Below are 23,982 nucleotides of genomic sequence, written 5' to 3'. Positions count from 1 at the left end.
TACTAGATAATATGAAACAGAAGTTTTAAAAATACGCTAGTTGCATATTATAGAAGAATATAAGATTTGACGGTTGAGCGTTTTTCATGTCTTAATCAGTTGATATTATTATTACTGTTGGAGACATTTTTCATTATAATCTACTGTGACAGATATGCAACATATAAAAAAGAAACATAATAGATTGGTTGGTTTCTTAAGAAAGACGATTAAAACATTTTTAAAGAATCTTCGCGGATACTGGAGAAACATTATTTCTGTTCAAACACCATTGTTCTGGGGTGTAATTTTTCTTCAGCGAAAGTAAAAGACTGAAAATTTATGTTAAGCAAACAAAGAAAATAACATATTATTACAGATCTATCCTACAAGATACACAAATTATTTATATATTATACTTGGAACAATTAATAAAAACTGTTTAGGCATTTAACTGTATTCCTGTTTGCGCATTTTTTTAAACATTGATTTTAACATCAACAAAGAACTTCACTATAAGAGCGCCCCCTTTCAATACATTTTCATTGTATTCGAGGGAGATGCCTTAAACAGTGTATCATATGTGATTTTCGGAATAATAGGGACAATCTATTTAAAATGAGTGTACTTTAAAATTAGCTAAGAATTATTGATTTATTGGATATGCTAAGTTTTAGATATGTACTTGTAAAAGTTGTCATTTCGTCGAAAAAAACTGTCGTTTGAATAAGGCAATGTCAACAGTCAGTTGTAAAGTGTTTGAAAAGCCTTTTTACCTGTTGTTCAAGTTTGCCTTAGGCTTTATTATTAGCAGTTTTACTTTTAGGCATAATTATGTTGTTGGCATTAAACCTGATGTCAGACCTGCAACGGGTATGTCTAAAACTGATACTTTTCATCATCAGCATTTACTAAGACCTGGTAAAAATTGGAATATAATTGATAAGTCAAATTGTGAACAAATTTGCCCTTCTTTTGTGCAGTAAATATAAATGTAGCTTGGCTTAATATGCTTAAGTCTTAATTATTATATTGATTTGTAAAGAACAGCTGCCTGAAATACATGTTAAACAAATTTGAAACTTACTTGGTTTTAATCGTAGCTTGAATAATCTTTGTCCAATGTATGGTAATACATTTTCAACTTAATTTTTGACATTTAAAATTTAAAGGTATAAGTAAATGGTAAGTTTCACAAGTTTTTCTTGTGGAAATGTGAAACGTATTCGATTCTCATTAAACAGAATAATTGTTAGTGATTTACAATTAGGAACTAATCTTATAAAAGAAACCTGAAATGATTTGATAACAGAAAACTTCTTCAGGTATAAAATAGTTTACAATAACTTTCTCTTGTTTGTTTGGTGTAAAAAGAAATAGGGTTTTATACTTATTATTATATAAAAACAATTTTATAATTTAATTATGTACAATTGAATTTTTCAACTTTTAAAAAAGATGTACTACTATATATGTTTATAAGAAAGGTGTATCAATTCTGTATATTAGCATGTAATATTAATAGATTATCTTTCTGTTAGAATAGTGGTAAGCATACAGTCTTAGATTGCTAAAATCTGAAATTTGATTCATTATAGTGAATACAACAGATAGTTCAATGTGGCTTTGCTGTAAATAAACAAATAATTAGTACTTGAGTTGTTTAATATCACTTAACAATACATTATATATTATTGATACCTTTCTCTGAGATGTTACTTATGGTTTCTGTTTTTGATGCAAAGCCATTACTTCCTGTTTTAAAAAGAGGTAAAACTATTGTTCCTTTGATACTCGCATGATTTATTATGTAAGCTCTAAATATATGATGGACAAATGTAACATGTTACAGCATATTATACAATTATAGAAACTATGATTCTAAATTATTAAAATTTTAGAAACTTGGTCAGTGCGTGGATTTCTTAGCTGCTCTCTAGTTTCTAATTGGTTTGAAGATTAATAACTGTATTATTAGGTTTTCATTATTTATGTTTAAAAGTGGGCAAGAGCTATCCAATGTGTTTTGCTTAAAGGAAATGGCATATACTGAATATGTTTAAGCAAAGAGCTTCAGTAAAATTAGATTGGTTGAGTAAATGAATGATAGGGTAACCTGAATAGACAGGCTTTTTGTCATATTGTTGTTGTTTTTTTTTCAGTATTAATCTAGAAGAGTAGTTTTTAGAGTTAATAAATAATCTATTAAGTAATTTGCTTTAAATCCTTCTCTAATGAATTACATTTTCATAACTACAATTTGTTTGTGAAATTAAACAAAAACATAAGTTAGTTGTATGACATTTAACTGTTAATCCAAACACCAAACCTCTAAAATCTAGCTTGTTGAATTTTATAACCAACAAATAAACAAATGATACTGTATGAATTATAGCTTTGACCATTACAACATCCATCGTTATTAGCTTTCCAAAAATAAAACGTTCTGGCCAAGAATCAGTTTAGGATTTTTTTTTGTACACATACCTTAATTTTACCATTAAATGCTTGATCAACCCTGAAATATCATATGGATAGGTGTGATATTTCAGGATTTATAACTATGCACTCTCTCCAGGAAATCATTATTGAGGGTGGCCATGAATCTGGAAGGACTTTGAAAAAAAATTTGAAAAGGGAGTCACAGTATTAAAATTTAAATTTTAAAACCTAAAAATGTTGGTGATATATGTGGGCCCTCCTTTTGTTTAAAGCTTGGAATCATTAGTAATTACAAATATTGTTTAACTATGTGATTTATTATATATGTAAAAATGGCTCGTTTGGGTTGAGATTTTTTTTTACGTAGAGGAGTGAACCTGACAATGATCGAAGAAGGTTGAAACATTGTTCGCTCCTCTATGTAAAACAAGATTTTCTCAACCCAAATGAGCCGTTTTTACATATATACTTTTACATATATATTTTTCTCTACAAGTGAATTTTCTCGACATCACTGATTGTCATTTATTGGTATTTTTCAACATTATTTTGACAGTTACTGTATATTATGTAATGATAATTATTATTTTATTATACTTAATGATAGATTGCAAAAATGAGATTTCTTTATAAATGTTACAAATTGTCCATCCAAAGTTGTAGTAAGGTTGAAACATTTGCTCCTTTACTAGTGCTTTCTCTACCCATACCAGCAGTTTTTAAATGTATAATTTTCTCTATAAGAGGGTTTTCTCATCATCATGGGTTCTTACAGATTGTTAATTTGATGGAATTATAAGGAATAGTGGAAATATAGTGTATAGGTCTGAAAAATCTGGAATTTTACTTGACAGGGAAAATTTTGGAACTAATATGATCAGTGTTAGTCTTATTATAAATTCTTAAAGTTAGAATTAACTGTTGTCACTACATTCAGTCACTTAGGTAAAAGTATATTCTTAACAATCAAGCTCAGATATTTTTCCTGTATTTAGTGCTAAGAATTGCTTTGCATGTGAATCACACCCATTTTGAAGTTTCTACATCTTATCTGTAGGACTTCACACTCCTCACTATTGAAACATTTTAAACCTTCTTTTTGTGTTATTAAACCTATTGATATTGTTATTAATTTAAAACTGTATTCTTGTTATTTATCATAATTCTCCAATAGTATGACAATCAGGCTAATTTAGATTATTTAAAAGCCTATTTCTAACAGTATTTTATGTAAAGTAAAGCAAAGAAAAAAGGTAAAATTCTATAAAGGACCTAGAAAGCTACTTGTTTATTGCTAATTTTTCATCACTACCAATAAGTCAATTTTTAATCTACTTTTCTATCTTTATGGTATATGAGCCTAACTTGTTAATTATTTGTGTAGAATTCATCAAAACTTATCAAAAGCCAAAAGAAAAAGCTGTTTTTTAGAAATATTGGACCCTATCAAATATTAGTAAGGTACTGGGACAAAACAGCCTTCTCATAAACTATGCTGAGTACATTTTATTAAGTTCTAGTTTTCTATATCAACTTTTAACATGCCCATTTCAGATTGGTTTTATACCTGTTAAATTTGATGATTTATCTGACAATATAACCAAGGTTTTTCAACTTTCCATTGCTACACACCAAATGGGTACTGTAGATACTCTTCTGTTATTTTTTTTCATGTGTTTGACATATAATTGTAGCCAGATGAACAGATGTTTTCTTTGGCATCTTAGTGTTGTTTTTTTTCATAACTTTTGGCTAAACCTTACTTTGTATACTCTTCAGTTGTTTTGTAATTGTGCTGCTGAACCTGCATAAAGTGTCAACATCCTATAGAATACCTTGCATTTTTTACTTGCTTTCTTTTAATAGCTGTGAGATACAAATATGAGTTGGTAGATGACTGGTTTTCGAAGAAGAAATGGATCTAATGAACTTTCTTTTTCTCATAAAGCATTTTGTTCTAATTTAATGCTTGATATTCTAACAAAATCTTTTATTTCTCATTTTCACTTTACTATTCTTTGTTAGGGTTTTGTTTTCTGCTTTTAGTCAGTTTTTATAAACTCTGGACATCAAAGGGAGATTTGACATGCCAGGTATAAATTTATTTTAATCCTTTTTAGTCAGTGTTTATAAATTATAATATGTCAAGAGATCTATTCTACATCAAAGGTCATTCTGACTTCTAGCCTCTCTCAACAAACAAAAATTAATTACTCACTAAATCCAGCCCTATTTCTCCAAATATTCATTCATTCATTTTTTAAACTCATATAACATTGCAATCTTTCACTCACTAGGTGTCAGTTTGTTACAGATTGTTCACAAAGCCAAACACCCTCTATTGGAGATATACCAGACCATTCCAAATCTTGGATTAATGACTTATTATCTTATAATTTTCAGATAATAGTATAAACAATTTAAAAATTTGTATTGGATATTATCCCCAATCCTTCATTGTTTTTAAGAGAGAACAAGTTAAGAATCTCAACATATTCTGATATGAAAATTTTACTGTTTCCAAAATAATCCTAGTAGCCAGAACAATTTAATTACTTTCTTAAGGTAAAGAATCAAAACTGCACATAATGGTTGATCTTTTTTATTAGTTTTGATATTTTCATGGAAGGTAGTTTTTTAGTATTATCCAGCAGGTTTCTGACTTTAGGAAAGTTGATATTTTAATGAAATTCAGAATATTTTGAAGAGAGGGAAACTAGCTATAATAACATAATGCTATTGAACTCTGAAAGAATTGGAAAAATATTTTTTAAGTGTTATGGTTCTGGCAAGTCCTTTTTACGAAACATTATTTGTAGAAGAAAATGTGAAATGGTGAACTGCACACAAAAAAAGAAAGCTGATGAAAGTGTGTATAGAAAAAACCGTTTATTGGATGAGAGTGGTACAAGCTAATTTACAAGATATATAAATAATAAATGTGTATTTTAACACCCTCTTTTTTCTTAACAGATGCTATCCAAGTCTTGCAGCCTCTTCCTCCAATCACTGAAGGAGATTTAGGCTCCAGATTAACTCTACAGTGTAAGGTGAGTGGGTATCCTCAGCCAAAATTGACCTGGCTAAAAGATGGACAGCAGCTAACTCCTGACCTTAGTTGGCAACCAAAACAAGGCTACATGCTACTAGTGTCAGCTGGATTGAATACTGTGGATGCAGGAAACTACACGTGCATGGCCGACAGTTACCATAGCCATCAAACACTCAGTACAATATTGATCATCAGAAGTAGGTCCTCTTGTTTATTTAAGTAGTTAATGAAAATAAGCCCTGGAGGTTAGGGTGTTTGACTCATAATATCTGGGTTACGGTATTGAAATCCTTTGCCAAACATGCTCACCCTTTTAACCATGGGGGTGTTATAAGGTGAAGGTCATTCCCACTATTCATTGCAAAAGAATAGTCCAAGAGGTGGTGGTGGGTGTTGCTAAGTAATTGTTTTCATCTCATCTATCACTTCTGAATTAGGGATGACTAATTCATATAGACTTTGAGTAACTTTGCACTAAATTTAACAATGTCATTGATCAGTATAACATTATTTGACTTGAGTTAATATAATAAAAATGTTAACAAAAAGTAGTTTATTTCAATAATGTTGTAAGATACTATGTAGTAAATAATCATTATTTGCTTCTAAGATAAATATATATCAGAAGGGAGAGTGAGTTCTGTTTATGGTAAAATTCCACTTTTCTCTGTGATATTTACATCAAGTCACACCATAAGGGGTGGCAGATATAAAATGGGCATCACTCTGTGGTGGGAAGGAGGCAGAGCTAGAAGTGTACATGTTATTGGCAGTCAGATACCCAAGATGGTTTAAATATTTCCATGTTCTACACATTTTTACTATTAGAATGGCAGTTTAGGCCTATTTTGATGCAGTGTACATTAAAACATTAAAGAAAACAGGTTAAAAACAAACTACCACATTCATTTTAAAAACTATCTAGTTTTAATGAGGGGCTGTTGTGTACCACAACTCAAGTTAGAGAAATTGGTAGACCTTGCCCACCCTTACACAATTCTTAACATACAGAACTGATGTTAGTTTGTTACTGAAAATAAATATGTAAAACAGTGATATAATCCTTTTTAATATTGCACATATTATAATGTAATGAACTAATGAAATGTTAAGAGACAAAAGCCTTCACTATGCTTTGTGAAGAAAGTGTTAAGAGTGTACAGTTATTGCAATGTAAAGGTAAGTACCCTGAAAGACTAAAAATTCTGTAAACATTTAATGGAATTCACTATTAAGCTATATTTAAGATCTTGCTAGTTTACAGTCTGTGTTAAGCATATGATAATTCTAATGTTCGTGGTTTGTCAGGACTGTATGAAATAACAGTATTAAATTAATAGAAAATCTATTTTACAAGATATCTTTCAAATACACTTTGATTGTAGTTTGTTGTCTCTTATAGAATTATTGAACTTTAGCCTCTTGTTAAGTCATTACATGAATTAACACAATGTTGTTAATGGATAACTTGGAGTTATCCTGCTTTTGGCAAAATATTAGCGTAAGTTTCTTGCACACTATCTTATGCATAACTTTTTAAGATAAAAAAAATACCATCATTTGCACATATGCGTAATAAAATATAAAAAAAACTTGTCAAACAAAGAAAAATATTATAACACAATGGAAATTAGATCTGTAGTAAACAATTAAAACCAAAAGACATTCAACCACTACTATTTCAAAACATACTATTTTTCAGTGCTAAATGTTTTGCTTAGAGCTATATATTTCTGTACACTTTAACTAGAACACCAATCAAGTTAAATACTTGAATAAAATCAGTGTTTGATAGTGTTAATCAGTTAGAAAACCAGTTATACTGATATTTGCTGCAGTAAAAATGAAGATTTTTACATTAAGCTTTATCTGTTTTAGCTTCATTGCAGGTCAACTATTATGTATCAAAAACATACTGTAGGCAATAACATTTTGTAGGCACACAATGTTTATTATGTGTGTGTGTGAAGGTTTAACCTGTTGACCCCCAAGTATTTCAGCTGCTACAATACAACTCTAATGTTTCTTCATTTTGTAACTTTTTACATGAAGCCATTTTGGATTGAAAGTGAAACAATTTGTAAGTAGGTCAAATGCATATATGGTGCTGGCATCTAGCGTTGAAGTTAGGTATTATTGAGAACAAATTAACTCGTCTGTGGCACTGTGTTACCGATTGGCTTGGACGAGTTATCTTGTCTAAGACACTGAATCGGTTAATGAGATTGTCATGTACCTTAGTGTACTTTAGTGAAATTAAAAGCTATTTAACAATGAACAAAAAAATATAGTGGACTGATAACATGAACTACTAAGAAGTAACTGAATAATTTAAATCTACAGTCTAGATGTAACTGTTTTATCAGTTTGGTAGTGCAACTGATTATTTGATATTGTAAGTAAAAGTTGTTGTCAGTATATGAGTGTATTTGATTTATTTTGTTTTCATTTTGTATTTATAGCCCCACCAGGCAAACTAACCAACGTGACCGTACATCCATCAACTGTTGTTGCCACAGTGCGTTGGCATCTTACTAGTGATGGAGGGTATCCAGTCACACATTTTACTCTGCTTTATTACCCCTTGGTTTCTTCTAGCAATAAATCTGGACATCTCCCACTTCCTGTACACATAAGTCCATCTACTGTGAGTTTTACATTTTTCAATTGCTAATATTCTGTGTACAGAAATAGTTATACTGTGAAGAGTTTATAAATTTGATTTAGTTCTTGTCTTTCATTATTCAGTTGTAAGATTTATAATGAGTTAAAACATTGTGCAGAAAAAAAGTTCTTAACAAGATTTGTTTCTTTTATTATATTTTCTACTTCACTCATATATTTAAAGCTAACTTGTTTTTTAAAGTATTAAAAATCAAACAAATTCTTGTTTGTTTATAATTCACATGTTTGAGAAGTAAGTATTACAGAAAGATACAGTTTGAGCATATTGTATAAAACAGGGTTTGTTATAGTTGTGCAGTTTTAGAATAAAACTACTTGACACATCAGTGTTTTAATGTTTATCTACATTTTTCTGGTAAATGAATTATTTAATATTAAAGGTTCAGTGAAGAGAAACTAGAGAAAGTTTTCTCATTTTCTTTTCCCACAGAGACAGTTTTTTATTTACCACCTACAGCCAGGGACAGAGTACGTGTTTAGAATTTGGGCCACCAATAGACTAGGACCTGGAGAGCCTTCTACTGTACAGGCAGCTACTGTTAAACCCATGGATCCTCCCCGTTAGTAAAACGTTATTGGAAAGGTTTTATTATTATTTGTACTATAGGTGTATTAGGTTGTAGTGTTAACTTTCAATCAGCACAAGTTACCTGCATTAATAATATTGTCCATATATAGTGTAGTGTACCTAAAGTACAGTAGTGTTTTTAAAGTTTCACTGTTTACTTACCTTGCCTTACATGTGTAGCAACTGTTTCTTCCATTTAAAGTATACCCAGAAAGCATTATCTGTTGTACAGAGTTCAGAAAATGTGAGCTGCCTGCTCACAGCAAGAACAAGAAAGTGTTGCTACATGGAATCTTTCACCTGCTCACTAGCTTTCCCACATGGCTGTGTTTAGTAGTAGATTGTTTGGAACAATATCAGTATAGACAGAGTCAACAGAAGTTTATTTTTTCAACATTCAGATGATAATTACCATTTAACAAGAGTAAGCTGCTTCTGTTGCATGAGACTTTGTTCTAATAATGATTTAACAACAGGTATTAAATGAGCAGAAGTCACTAATAGATTGTTATTAGTATGTAAGCTCTGATATTAAAGTAATTTGACTCATTCAGTATATGTCAACAATCTGTGTCTGAAAATGTTTACTGTAAGCCATTCATACCATACTAACTTAATTTGATGTTGAACAAACTATAATTGGTTCTCCATCTGTTTCTAAAGAAGTGTTGAGAAGATGGACAAAAAATATTTATATTGGATTTTATGTAAGTCTCAAGTCACTAAAATCTGTCAAACTTGAGTTTCTTTAAGACTTATTCCATATAATTATTGATATTAGAATAGATTACATGCATTGACATTCTAAGTATTAAATTTATTGGTATTTGGGACTATTTTATTGGAACCTATCTCGAGCAAATGAAGTAAATGCTTCAGCAAGAAGAAAGTGTACAATAAAAAGAAAAATTTGACTAATCAAATATTCAGATTTGGAATGAAGGTTTTAATAAAATTACTGAAACTCTCAATTTTTAATTGATATATTTTAACTTGGTGAATGTCAGTGTAAGTTATTTAACCAAATCATAGACTGGATTATTTCACGTTCCTAAAATCAAGCTGTACACCTTAGCCAAATCATTACTCCTTCTATTACCTTTATATGGATAAAATGAAACATGTACAATTTTATTATTTTACATATAAATTTTTTAAATGCATGGTATTTAACTGCATTTGAAACTTTAAATCTTACAAGTTTTCTTCAGATGAAAATACTTAATGTTATTTACTAAAAAGTCTTGAAACAAAATGCATCCACACAGGCATGAAAGGGTTACTTAACCTACCATCTATTTATGACTGTGTAGAAACAGTGAGAGGTCATGTGTTCAGTGTAACTTCATAGACCATTCACCAGAACTAACACATTTTCCATTATATCCTTATTATGATGGATTCCTGACTGTTAGGAAATAAGTAATGCTTAGAAAAGATCATAGGATAATTTCTACGTATATTCTATATATCAATCTCATAGCTTTTCAATGGCTTAAATTCTGGTCTTGCACTCTGACAACATTAAAGATAATTTTGCATCAGATTATCTTCCAGCATCTCTTCCTGTGCAAAGGTTTTTTTAGAACAAGCATTTGAAGTTCTTTCAGATCTTCCAACCTAACAGCTAAGAGTGACTGATTGGTAGGAAATTACCAACACATGTTGAGAGTGCCTTTCTTATTATTATTTTCATTTTTACCTGATTCTCTGAACTCTTGGTCATCAAAGAAAGAACTTGACAAAATACTTTCTTTCTCGTCCCTGAAAATTTTTTAAACTGAATGTCCAGTAATGCATTTACCATACCAAATTCTATCTGCTACAAGATATGTCATTTGTTTACTGATTCACTAAGCCATCTGCTAGTTCTTTCTTTAAACTGAATCTGTCAAGAGAAGAAATTTTCTAGCCTGTGGTATAAAACTGTTATCACCTTTTTATCAGAGTCTGGGAATGATCCTTTTTTTATTATAAACCATTTATGCTGACTGTGTAATGTTTTGAAGAGGATGTTTAATGTTTGTTTTGTTTTGTTCCTCAAATCAGTCTGTTCTTTCCAATATCCAATATGACTCTTGTAAGTAGAGATTCACCATGGACCACTGGTTTTGACTAAAAAATGTGAATCAAACAAGCCTTTCTTAAGAAAGAGAGTCTAATTTTTGTATTTTTTTATGTGGTGAAAGCTTATGACACTGCATGGAGGTTTGGTGTTTTATTGGCTTTTCCATTGTTATGAGTTTTGTGGCCATTTGTCCAGTTTTATTTAGGAAGTAAATCATTCCAAGTTTGCATGGGATAAACATTATATCAGTCTTTCACATAGAAATATAAAGTACCTCAGTGTTTCATCTTGAGGGTCACACACTTAAGCATTGACATCTGCCATCTCTGGACAGTTTACTTTAATACTCATAAATAGCCTCCATATGGAAGAATCCATATCAGTGCATATAAGATATACTGAGTTGCAGTTTCAAACTGCTCTAAATAACATTAGCTGATGGACTACATAAACAAACTTAATCTTTCATCATGGGAAGCTATTTGTAGAGATCACACTGTTCTTAAATAATTCAAAGTTTTAAAGTCAGCTGAATTTTGTTCCACATGTAAGGTATCTTATACCAATAAATACAGGAAACATGAAGCTAATAATCTGCATGCTCATAGTATATAAGTTTTAAGTTCTTACTTTTATAAGACAATATAAACAAAAAAAATAGAATTTCCCCTAGTTTTAGAATTGTAACATTTGTTGTCTAGACATTCCATCTTCTCTAATTTATTTATCATTCCTGTAAGAAGTACAGAACTTAATCTAAATTACAAATTATAATGTCATCACTGCTCAGGCAAAGCATAATTTTTAAAGCCTTTAATCTTATTTGGTTACAGAAACATGTAATAGACAATCAAACCCCTCTTGCCATGCCCACATGTCACATTGTCTTTCAGAAATTGTCAGTATCTCAGTACTACATTATTAATAGCTTATATTTTGATATCATGTTTACTGTACTTATCAATTTTAGTAGAGTCAAAATGGAATTTATAGCATAAGAAAATAATGTAGCCACCATTTCCAGCCCAGTTTATTTGTTTTAGAGTTCCTAGTTTTAGGCTTGAAAATATAATCTTTGCATTTTGATTCAACTTGTTTCTGTACTTTTCAATGATTCCTCTTCCACATTTTAAATTAGCGATTTACGATTATCTAGTTTTCTAAGTTTTTTATGTCCATGCATATGCATATAGTTAAATATTATATTTTTTTAAAACAGCTTACTGCTGCATTAGCTGTTTTTCTACCTATCCATTGTTTGATGTAAATACGTATTTGATGCTTGTTAAATAATCTACTTTTTAAATAGGTTATGGACTTTCAGTGTTTCATTTAGTATATCTGTCTCGGTTTTAATGCAGAATACCTAGCCTGTTCTGCTGTAGACTTGTGGTAAGAGAAAATGATTACAGTGATAATAAAATATTAAAATACACATTCACAATTTCAGTGAAGTACAAAAATCAGTAGGTTAAGTCACTACTCATAAGAGTAGAGAAATGTACTTGGGTAATTTATCATCTATTGATAGAAAACTCATTTGGATAGTTGCAGAAAATTACATAGAAAAACATACAGCAGCACATTCAAGAAACAATGAAAAATGGCAAACTTAAGAAACGATTAATCCTTAATGTAGCAGTTTCCAGTTGATACATTATAAGTTGCACATACTACTTTCCAATTAATTTGCATTTATAAAACACCAGATTTTTTTTCAGTGGTGGAAAGTGAAGGACTAAGAGAAATTCTTCAGGGCAAAAAACAAAAATACTGGAATTAACTTAAACTACTCTGTGACACACTCAATACTTCATTCACTACTATTGTTCAGGTTTCAGTAAATTATTCATAGTTTTTTCTCCTGTAGCATTCCATAAAACTATAATCAATATTAACAAGGCTGGAAATGCTGTTCATTTGTGTGATAGCAACAAAATTGTGCATAAGAATGAAACACTTAATTCATTTGTAAGTACAGAATTAGTATACATCATTTTTATTATTATTGTGATCATCAAATAGTACAAACTTTCAAGTTATCAGTTGTATCAAGGTAGTTTACAAAATCTGGTTGTAGCCACTGAATACAACTAGAGCTAAACTTTTATCTCAGTGATATTTGGTTACTTTTGTTGCTGTTATCTGCTTTATTACAATTTTGTAAGTCACTACCATGTTCCATATTTTAGCTTAGTTACTGAATTCACTATAAATATTTTTTTCAAAAATAATAAAGTTTATTATATTTTACATTATTCTGATATTAGTAATTATGTTGATAAATAAATGATATTATTTCTTTTTCTTTCATGTAAAATAGTTTGAAAAACCATATTTGTTAGTAAATGACATTTTTTTGGTGATCTTTAGTTGTTATCTGGTTTTGTAGTGTTATAAATGTATGATATATTTTTTTAGAACTCGTGGAGTATTTCACACGGTTTAAAAGTCAAGATTTCACCTCTTCCATTTGGATGATTGTAGTTTCCTTAGTGATTGCTTTTGTTCTGCTCTTGTCGGTTTTGAGTTGTATATTGATATACAAGGATGAACATAATGGTAAGTAATATGATTCAAAGGTCTTTGGCTTTATAAAAGTATTTTCAAACTACAATAGAGTTCCATAAACAATAAGAGAAACATGTATATGATGGTTATGGAAACCAAAACAAGACTAGACTTCCTACCTATGGCTTAGATATTTCTGTTTGAAATCATAAAAGAGCAACTAAAATGGTAAGAGAATGACAAATATGCAATCCTTTTCAATACTTATCTCCAATCACAAGATTAGCTATTATCATTCAGTGCTGCCCTCTATGTGTAGACTTTTTCTTTATGCATGCCACAAGCCTTGTACTTGTTAGTTATTACACTCTGATGTGTGTCTCATGCAGTTCATCATGCATCATCTATTAACCAATAGTAGCATTGCGTGCTCAAGTAACACATGACTCTACACTCCTATACTAAATCTTCACATCTCATATGGCAGCTTTCAAGTTCAAGTGTTTTCTTGTGTGCATCTCAACTTCTGTGTGACACATTCTTAACTTTTGTGCACAACCTCTGTACACAGTAACACCAACTAGGCACTTGCACTCATGGTAACTACATTCTTTTTCTAGGCAATGCATTGAACAGATATACACAAATTTCTCCTTTGAGTTTAATTTTAGGTTTCCACATGTTAATGAAACTGTGGGTTTATAGTTATCTTTAGCTTTTGTTTCAAAAGTTTTGATTATTGTTTCAAATTCTAAAATGAGAATGACTTGTATTTAGTTCTGTTAAAAATAATGATGTTACACACACACACACGCATGTACACTAGCTTTATTTCTTCTATGGCTTGTGGAAGCTTGTTGACTGTTAGAAACGTTGCAAGCTTTGCTCAATTTTATGGACTGCAACATATTAGGTCTCCTAATCAAATCCTATCAGCTGATGTTCTTTCTCCTCAGTTAAGAATGGCCTATTGGACTATGACTTTAACCTGTTTGATTTGAGTAGTGCTCTATTTTTGAAGAATGAACTTTACCTACCATTCTCTTCTTGGACTTTATTCTAAGATAGGTTATATTTTGCCTTGTCCTTCATTATTTTGTGTTTTTTACACCATTAATTTAATTCTTAGGGTTTATTTTATCTTTCCTTCTTGCTTGTTTTTAGGGTTTATGCTGTTTTCATTCTCTAACAGTTCTTCCATTATCCTCAAATATTTCATCTCCCTTGCATTTCAGGTTATCTTTGTCCTGACTTGCAGACATTCATTCATTTCTTTCTTGATTTCCTGTCTTTGGTATTTATTTGGCCTACTATGGGATTGGGCCCTTTGCCATCTATTTTACTCTCTATCTTTGAGATTGTGTCTGTTTTTTTTATCACTATTTCCTGTATTCCCTCTCTTTCCTCCACTTTTATTCTTCTAAGTTATTTACTGTAATATGCTGCAGAGAGATTTTCTTCAGAAGTTTGTTCCCTTCTCTTTGTTTGCCAGCTTAGGCTGTTCCACTTTTACTCTGTCTCTCCATACTTAGTTCCTATACTTTTGGGACTTGTTGGATCAAGTTGCATTCCTCTCTACTTTTCACTTTCCTTTTTGTGTGTATACAATCTTCATTGGACTACATTTCTTTTCTTAGATGTCTTTGATGGTGTTCATTTTTCACTGGAGACCTTGACTGAAGTTATAAAAGTTAAAAAAAAAAAAAAGGAAAGCCTTGTAACGTTGAAAGGAAACATTAAGGGTAGACTGATACATATGAGGAATAGGAGTCAAAGGCTTTCCTCTTTTGTCATCCTTCCATTACCAAATGTCTGGCTCATTGCTTTTCATGTCAGTGACTATCCTGTCACTTCCAACTCTGTAGGTACTCATCTTCCTTCACTTCATCAGGAGTTGTTCTTATTTTAAGTTGGTAGTTGTTTTTTACCTTCTCTTCCATAGTCTTTATTCCCATTTTTCTTCATTCTTCTTCCCATTATATTTTGTCTTCATTTTGGCCCCCTGCTAGTACAGCTGTAAGTCAATGGATTTAAAATGCTAAATTTAGGGGTTTGATTCCCCTCGGTTTACTCAGCAGATAGTCCAATGTAGCTTTGCTATAAGAAAACACACACACACACGCTCCTCATTCTGACTCCATCTATAGTCTTTCCCCAAGTCTGCCATTGACCATGTTCAACATGTCAAACACATTCTTATGCACATTCTCATTGACTTGTCCTGCATATATTATCTATGTTCTGTTCATAAGACTTGTATTTTCCAGTTCTTTGCTCTTTCATTTGGCATAAAGTCAGCCCCTTTCGTATTCATTTTTATTGTGAGAACCTTTACTTGCCATCTTCACAGTCTGGAGTTGTTAGTAATTCAAGGAAACCCATTCTGAGATGATGCTCTCTTTTTACACCTCCCTTTTCTTGCAAGAGGCTACTCAGTTGTAGTGGCTTGTTAATATATTTAAGTCTTTTCTTATGTGTGCTCAATAGTTGGTACTTTTGAGCATTTTCTTTATTTGTTATCTCAGCTGAGCTCAGCCTTTTTTTCTTCACCTGTGAACTGCAAAGTATCTGTTTATGAGGATTTGTGCTTATCACTCTCATCCTGCTAAAGGAGTTCTTTCAATACAATGAATGTGGCATGTGCTTCCTTCAGTAAATCTTGTGGATCTAAGGGATACTTTCTCTAGAACCTTTTGTGAACCTTACCTCTCTTCTCCTTGATGAATAATAGTAGTAACTTGATCTTGCCCATACTACTTCCAGCATTCTTTTATCAACTCCAAAGTTTGATCTCTCTCTTCATTGCTGGCTTCCTTTCAGATTAAAACTAATCTCCAAATGACATCATTGCATCTGGCATTTGGATGAGTGATGATCACTCACTCCACATCAATTTACTCAACTCTATTGCTTTTCATTGGATTTCTCACACACTTCCCCTTCTGTTACAATTCTTTTTGACATATCTGTGGTTGTTTCTGACATTTATCTTTGCTTTGGAGTATTGGACCTACTCTTCTGGTTTCATTCATTATTAAGTTTGTCTGTCATATGCCAGAAGTTATGAACCTTGTGGCATACTACCTTTCTTAACCAGATCACATTCTACTCATATAATGGTTTGTTTATCTTCAAGTTTTTTCTTGGGATTATTCTAGGTTGGTCACATTTCTCATATACACCTCTACCATCCCCTTCTAGTTCATCCTTACTTTCTGATCACCTGTTTCTCATTCTTTGGTTCTAGCTGTCAAGAGTTTCATCCAAGACTGGTATCTTTTTTCTGTATTTGTATTCTCCTGTATGCAACACTTCTCAAATCCTAGTTTGGTGACTCTTTAGTTGAGTCAGTCTTGGTTTCCTTTGCTTTTTCTCTTAGTGTTCAGGCCCCTCACTTTTGTTTCAGCCTCCATATTCCTTTTTTCATCAAGAGATGTCGTCCTTATGTCTTCATGTGTGAGATTTGTCAGGTCCATTAATTATCAGGCCAGATCTTCTTGTCATGTCCCTATTGTCTTACCACTTTGTCTGTCTATCACTGATACTGGTGGTCTTTTGCTCCACCTGCAACTTTTTTCCTCCTAGCTATCCTAGTGTGTTTACTATTCTTCTTTTCTAATTGGTTATTATACCATGGCTTGTAGGTCTTCACCATTACTTGCTGTCAGGATGAAGTCTTCACTACATTTCACCTTCCTGTCACAACAGGATGTATTCTTCCTCTATTTTCTTTATACCCTTCTGCTTTATTGTTCTCTTTGCCCAACTCTCATGTCTTACTGGGTCCTTAATTTGGGTTTGTAAGCTCTCATATGTGCCCCATTCAAGGTATTTGGTTCTTGCTCTTTATGCCACTTTCACATATTTTCCCCTCCTTCTCCTGGCATGTTATTCCTGTCACTCAGATGTCTATGCTGTCGATGTTCCCTGCATCATCTTCCACTGCACTTATATACTTCTCTACCCAGATAGTGCAGATAGCCTAGTTGTTTTGTGCCATAGACCACCACCAACAACAATAATCTACCCAGACCCTTGTCATTCGTTCTTTAGATTTCTGTTGTTATTGATATAGTCATCTTTTCTTTCTTACATCTCTTCTTTCTTTCTATCACCCTCTATGATTATTCAGATCTGGATGGGCTCTTGTGTGTTCTTTAGGTTTTTTATGTTGCTTATTACAGATTTCTTCCTTTCAGGGTCCCTGCTATTGTCAGTTCCTATGCTGAGATGCTCCTTCCTTCAGGAATTTCTTTCTTTCTGTTATTAATGGATGGGCCCATCAACTTGTCTTGTTGATATAACCTTCTCTGTACGTAGATGTTCACAGGCTGTTTTCACATTTCTTTGCATCTGATCTATGGTCTTTCTCATTCTCGTGCATCCCATCTTTATCAGCCTAGGGACAAAATCCTTCAGACAAGCGTATGGATGACTTTACACACATTCATTGCTGCTTCTGTTCACCACCTGGCTGTTTCATCTCCCACAATATTTCAACTTCCACCAGTTGCCATACTTTAAATGTTCAACAATGTTTAAAATGCATATATAAGTTTCCCTTTTCATGTTTCATTTTCTTTTGAACAGAATCTTATTAGGTGTTTTTTTGGTTCCCAAAGTATGCTTATTTCTCAGAACCTTCATTGAGCTAATATAATTGAAAATGTTCAGCTCATCAGCCCTGGCTGTACCAGTGCCTAATGTGAGATGAAGTGTTCCATAACACCACTTCAAGTATCCTTGTGGTATACAAATTTACTCAGTTAACAAATCCAACACCAGAGAAATGACTGCCCACTTCTTTGGCTTACATTTGCTGGCTTTTAAAAATAGAGTTTTGCAGTCATCCATTGCATTCTTTGTAGTAAAAGAATTTTCTAGTTGCAGACTTTTCCTTTTTCTTCAAATGTAGCAGAGGAGAAAGTTGCCACTAATCAGTTCGTCATCACTGGGGTGGTAGAACATAGAGAATCCTTGACAGTTCAGCACAGTACAGTAGGTGATGCTGTCAATGTATTATGGATTGCCCCTCAAACACCTACAGTATCCTTCTCCAGCCAGAGTCTGTCTAGTAAAATTGAAGTGAGCATACACTGTATAGTCTGATCACGCCCTAACCATGTCACACATACTGGCTTGACAACCACTTATGCATGGGTGCGTGGTTGGTCATGATCTCATTTCTCTCATCCCTTTAGGCTCTTTCATCTTGGGTGAACAGTACCCTTTTTGAAACGAAATGCAGTCTTTTATGAGTGTGTCCTTATGGAGATCATACCACTGATTGTCACACATTTTAACATTTCAGTGTGAAAAGATCAACTAATATGTTGGAAGTTAACCTTTTCCTGATCAAAAATTTATTTCTGAATGACACTTTCCTCCCACATATTCCTATTTGACCTCTCCACTTGTGATGCACCTTCCTTACCTTATCATTGTGAGGCATTGTTATGAAATTATTGTGATTGCAAGTGCATACAGAGTAACTGTGCATGAAGGTTGTTTTTCCCTCCTACTGGTGAATAGTTATTGTTGTATGATGATGTAATCATGCACCAGTGTGTTTCATGTTAAACATGTGAATTTAGGTGAGAATTAGCTCAAAGCTAGTGGCATGCAAGCCTCTTAGGCAGATGTGCAAATAACATTTCTGTGTGTAGAAGGTATCTATCAGAAATACACTTTCAGATTTGGAGAATGTTAAATTTGACATATATTGTAGTTGAATCTTGCTACATTCATTTCTCAAATCCAGAAGTGTATGTGTTACTTTGAAGAAGTACTTACAGTAATGTATGAATACAACAGACAGAAATAAGTTATGTATTATCTTGCATGTATTTATATCAATTAGTTTAATAGTGTTTTTTCTGTTGTCAGGAAAGGTCAAATTGTATGATGAAACAAACTGTATTAAATTTCTGAGATAAAATATCAGTACTGTTTAGATTATCCAGTTTTGAAGTTAATACTGTGTGGCATTTATTGAAAAACTTGAGTCAACCTTTAAGTGTTGAGCTTTAAACCTTATGTTTTTTCTTCTATTACTCAGAAATTCCAGATGACGTTGATGATCTCCCAAAAATCACCTCTAACCCAGGATTTGGAACTGACTTGGAAGAAAGTTATCTTTTGGAACAGGTTGACTTTAATGCCAACATAGAAGTAAGGACCACCAACAATACTACAGTAGCACAACCTTCTCAAGTATGAATGAAACTAGTGTTTAGTCATCATTGCCAAAAGAAGTCTCAGTAAACTTTCATTTTGTGATAGTAGTATCTCTGTTACCTGCAAAATTCAAAAACAACTTTTAGAATTGATTACTGTCTTGGCTTAATTGATTGTACATGTAATAATTATTGCTTGATTTTTTTTCAAAATAGCATGAATGAAAATGCTGGCTAGGCTAGTTTTTATATTTGATTTGGTGTACAGTAATAGTTGCCCAAAGGAAAAAACATTTTGAATACCATAAAAGTTTTCATGTATCATTAGTACATGTAATCAAATGTTTAATTAATGTTTTCACTGCCAGGTTTATAGAGAAAGAACTCTCCCAGTGCCAGGTTTATTTTTAGATACACATAGAAAGCGCGTGTTGTTGTATAGTTACTTATATCTTGGTTATTGCTTGTTATATCAACATAATGCATTATAAATATTTAAGAGATGATTATTTTCTCATTTTGTAAGAAGTATTAAATAAGATAATTATTTTTACATTTATATCCAAACTTTTCAAATTACATGCAACATATATGACTTAGCAGTTAATTATAAATATTTTGATTTTGCTTCATGTCTATTTCTCATGATATTTATATAAGATACATTTTTTAAGGCTAAAGCAAAGGTTATATATTTACTGTGTTCTATATAGGTACCTGTGACAGTGTTCTACAGTGGAATATACACACACACATACATACATATTTCCATGGGAATTTAAAGTATTAAGTCGCTAAAAATTATTTTGATATTGGAACACACTGAAACTAATTTAATAATGAACTTTTTAAATTATCTGGCAGATATTACACATTAAGTGTGTAACAAAGGTCACAGTAACAGCCTGTTTATCTGTGTTAAGATGCATTTCTGAACTATTAAAACATTTAATTGAATTGATTAATTGATTTTAGTATATTGCAAGAAATGTACCCAGAATTCACTCTGACTATAATTCTGGTTTGTTTGTTCAGGTTCATATCCAAATTTAACTAAGAAGATATTCTAACATTTTTGTTTCAGTGGATTGGAATACAATAAAAATGAAGTTTGCAGATATGCTGAAATAATTCTGTGTACAGTTTTGTGTAATTTTTCTTTCATTTCTGCTCTTTTAGTATTTGTTCTACTCTTTGTGAATCATTACTGTTCATGTAAAACTTCCAGTTTCCCTGGATTAACAGCTCTTGTTTTTTAACACTTAAAATTCTAAAAGTATCACAACACTTGGTTTAGGATATGTAAAATGTTTTTAAGTATGCACATAATTTATCTTGCCAATGCAAAATTGTAATAATATGCTGTAAAATTAGATGCCATTGATTAGAAATGTTCTTGTATTTAATTTATTGTTTGCAGTTGTTTAGGCTATTACAAATTTTAAATATTTTTGTAGAATACAATGGGTAGTATGTATGTGTAAAAACCATCAATGTTAATTAAAAAATAGCTTATTAAAACATCATTGTAATATTTAACTTTATTCTTTAATTGAAAGCCCTTACTTAGTTGATTTGTTTCTAATTATTCAGACGTTTCTGAAACAATACATGTTTAATGGTATTTTTATTTACTACATGCTATAACATATCTCTGAAATCTTTCTTTTGTATATTGTAATAAATAGGTTGTTTTATGTATTGGTGACCTTAAAAAATTTGTGAGATGTTAGTCTTAATTAATGTTTCATGGTGTTAGGAAGGTCTGTCACAGTTTAAAAAACACCCAAAAATAATGTTTTAAGATATATGAGAAGAGACATGATAAATGCCTTTTAAGTGGTTTGAAAACATTAAAAGAGTTTTTATCTTTGGTCATGGAAGAAACCAATATACAGGCAAGCACAAAACTCCTTGTACTTGTGTGTGTGTGTAAATACACACCTACATGTACATTTTTGCGATATTCGTATGTCTATCTTTGCATGTATCTTGGTATCTTTTATCAGTAGCAGTTTTGTGAAAGTTGTCAAAAAAAGTGAATTTTTAAAATGGTACATTTCTTGTCTCTGCCAGTGCTTGTTTCTATAATTTCTCTTTCAAGAATTGAGAGTTCTAAATATTCAAAACACAAGTAAATGATTCACAGAATATTACAAGAATGTTCAAAGAAAGATAATCAGATTTACTCATCATGTATTTTCACCTTCAAAAATCATTCTGTTCTGAAAACTTAGGAGATTAACAGACTGGAAAGTGAGTAAAGAATCTTCAGTGGGGTTTGTTAATTTTCAGCAAATGATAATGTTATTTCAAAAACAAACAAATTTGGATCTAACAAAAGTAAGTCCAAGTTGAGAAGGGAAATAAATAATCTTTTTTATAAGCATTGAAACTTGCAAGAATACAGGTATTGCTGTAAGGTATGAAAACCAAAAACGTATTTCTAAAATATTTTGAATTAATTGAAAGCTATGAAGTTGTGATTGGTATTATCCAAAGAATATTATTAAATGTTAAAATATTAAAGTTAGCTAGCTAATTGTTTTAATGTAGCACAAATAATCTTTGAAAAAATACTAATTTAAAGATATATATATAAAACCCTATAATATTGTTGAATCATGTATGTTTTGCGAGACAAAAAATGGTTATGTATCTTAAATGTATCAAACATCACTGTCAGGAGATTTACCTGTGTGTTGTAAAAAGTTTTTTTTTCAAAATAGAAGCTTAATGAACGTGAACTAAAGTTTATTTACCACACCTTAGTCATCACAAGTTTGGTTTGTTTTCATATATAAATATATGCATCACTTGTTTTGGTTAAGGGTAATAATGAAAATTTCTAAATTCATTGTTACAATGTCAACATGGCTTTTAAAACAAGGAAACAATAATTTGTTTCAGTTTTGCATCTAAATGAATCTGTCTGTTTGTAGGCAGAAGAATTATTGTAAATATCAGAATTTTTTTTTTTAATATCATGTTTAATACACTTTTGTTTGGATCACTGATTATGTAACTTATGCTCAGTCATTTGATGTAAATACGTCTTTACAGATCTGAACCATTCATTTTTTCAGGTTGATTTTGTTCAAACGTTTTGTACAAATTAGCATGTATTATTTCAGACCATCTGTTTTGTAAAATATTTGTATTCAATCATTTAATATAATTGGCATTTATTGTTCTGAAAAAAAAAATTCATGTTGAAGTTGAAAGATGGTTGATATATTTCAACATAAATTACATTTCTGCATCTAATTGTAATCAGATATGTCCATGTTAGAATATTCAGTGCTTTTCTTGAGTATCAAACAAAATTGTAAACCCTTTTCTTTCTTGGTTTATTATTTTATTATACACATGCATTATGAAGGAAATTGTATATATTTGTCAGAATGTTGTTCAAGTGGATAGTCCAGTATTCATAATTTTATAATTTTTTTTCATTTATGTTAATTAAAAAACAAGTTAGGAACGCTAGATCACAGAGGCTAGATGAAGGATGAACAGTAGCCTTTACTGTATTAATTTCGTTGTTTTACTGGTTTTAAAATATTTATTACGGTTTTTATTTTCATCGAACTGTTAGTTATTATTTAAGAAAAAAAATCTCTTGTGTCTAATATGTAGGTAAAATGTATGTAGATGCTTCCAGAACTTTTCTGATGTTTGCAATAGTTAAGAAATAGATGACCAACAGTGTTTCACTTATTACGAATTAGAAACAATATTTTAATAGTTATCACATTGCGCTACAAATGACCAATTTACCTTATTCTATTTGTACTTTTTGCTGTCGATATTTTTTAACTTTTATTATTTTATATTTTACACTGTTGTCGTCACGCTATTATTTTATAGTTTTGTAATATTTTGGGAAACATTTCTTTTTTTTTATCAGTTTGAAGGTTTGGAACTTATAACTTGTTTTTGATATTAAAATAGGGCATTGATGTTTTCTATGTTTTATTTTTTTCATTTGAGAATAATGTAGATTATTTTAGTTTAATCAGAAAAGGAACAATAGTTATTCATAATATGTAAAATATTTGGAGAATGACTGGATAATAATGTCATTGTAGTATAGTTCCTCTAGCATTGAAAACATAAATGTATTAGTTAAAGTTCAATAAAGTTCTGAATATTATTATATATACACAGCTGTAGCTTGTTTACTAATTAAGTTTAATATCCCTATCGCTTTTTGTTTAAGTTATTTGTAGAACGTTAAAATATCGATATTACATTTGTTTTTTCTTTTTCCCGGTACTTCGGTGTTTCGTTTCTGTTCGTATACCTTTCAGTAGCACAAAATAGCTATTTAGCCTAGTTGATTAGGTTGTTCTAAAACCTGTGATGTTAACGACAGTAAAGTATGATACAGAAAATTGTACAAAATGTCATTTATTGAAGCAGTCAATATTCTTGTAAATACTGACTGTGTAAACCGATAGGGTGACACGTGATGTAATCTTTCCGCCAAAATATATTA

At 31.1% G+C, this 23,982-nt stretch overlaps 1 protein-coding gene across 1 annotated transcript; it reads left to right on the top strand.

The window, feature by feature from the left end:
* The first annotated feature begins 502 nt into the window (after positions 1–502).
* On the top strand, positions 503–23,649 carry LOC143240632 (immunoglobulin superfamily member 22-like). Its single transcript, XM_076483385.1, has 6 exons — positions 503–852; positions 5,395–5,670; positions 7,936–8,120; positions 8,589–8,718; positions 13,216–13,356; positions 19,364–23,649. The coding sequence occupies exons 1-6, from the start codon at positions 714–716 to the stop codon at positions 19,522–19,524; spliced, it is 1,032 nt and encodes a 343-aa protein (XP_076339500.1). The 5' UTR covers positions 503–713; the 3' UTR covers positions 19,525–23,649.
* Positions 23,650–23,982: the final 333 nt, after the last annotated feature.

This window comes from Tachypleus tridentatus, chromosome 13 (assembly GCF_004210375.1).
Source record: "Tachypleus tridentatus isolate NWPU-2018 chromosome 13, ASM421037v1, whole genome shotgun sequence".
Classification (NCBI taxonomy): domain Eukaryota; kingdom Metazoa; phylum Arthropoda; class Merostomata; order Xiphosura; family Limulidae; genus Tachypleus; species Tachypleus tridentatus.
The sequence above is the reverse complement of the archived record's forward strand: the minus strand, read 5'-3'. Positions and strand labels throughout refer to the sequence as shown.

Excerpts from the sequence above, each read along its gene's own strand:
- LOC143240632 (XM_076483385.1), top strand. The coding sequence starts at position 714 with ATGTCAACAGTCAGTTGTAAAGTGTTTGAAAAGCCTTTTTACCTGTTG. Across the intron at positions 5,671-7,935 it reads TACAATATTGATCATCAGAA|CCCCACCAGGCAAACTAACC; the intron begins GTAGGTCCTCTT and ends TTGTATTTATAG. Across the intron at positions 13,357-19,363 it reads ATACAAGGATGAACATAATG|AAATTCCAGATGACGTTGAT; the intron begins GTAAGTAATATG and ends TCTATTACTCAG.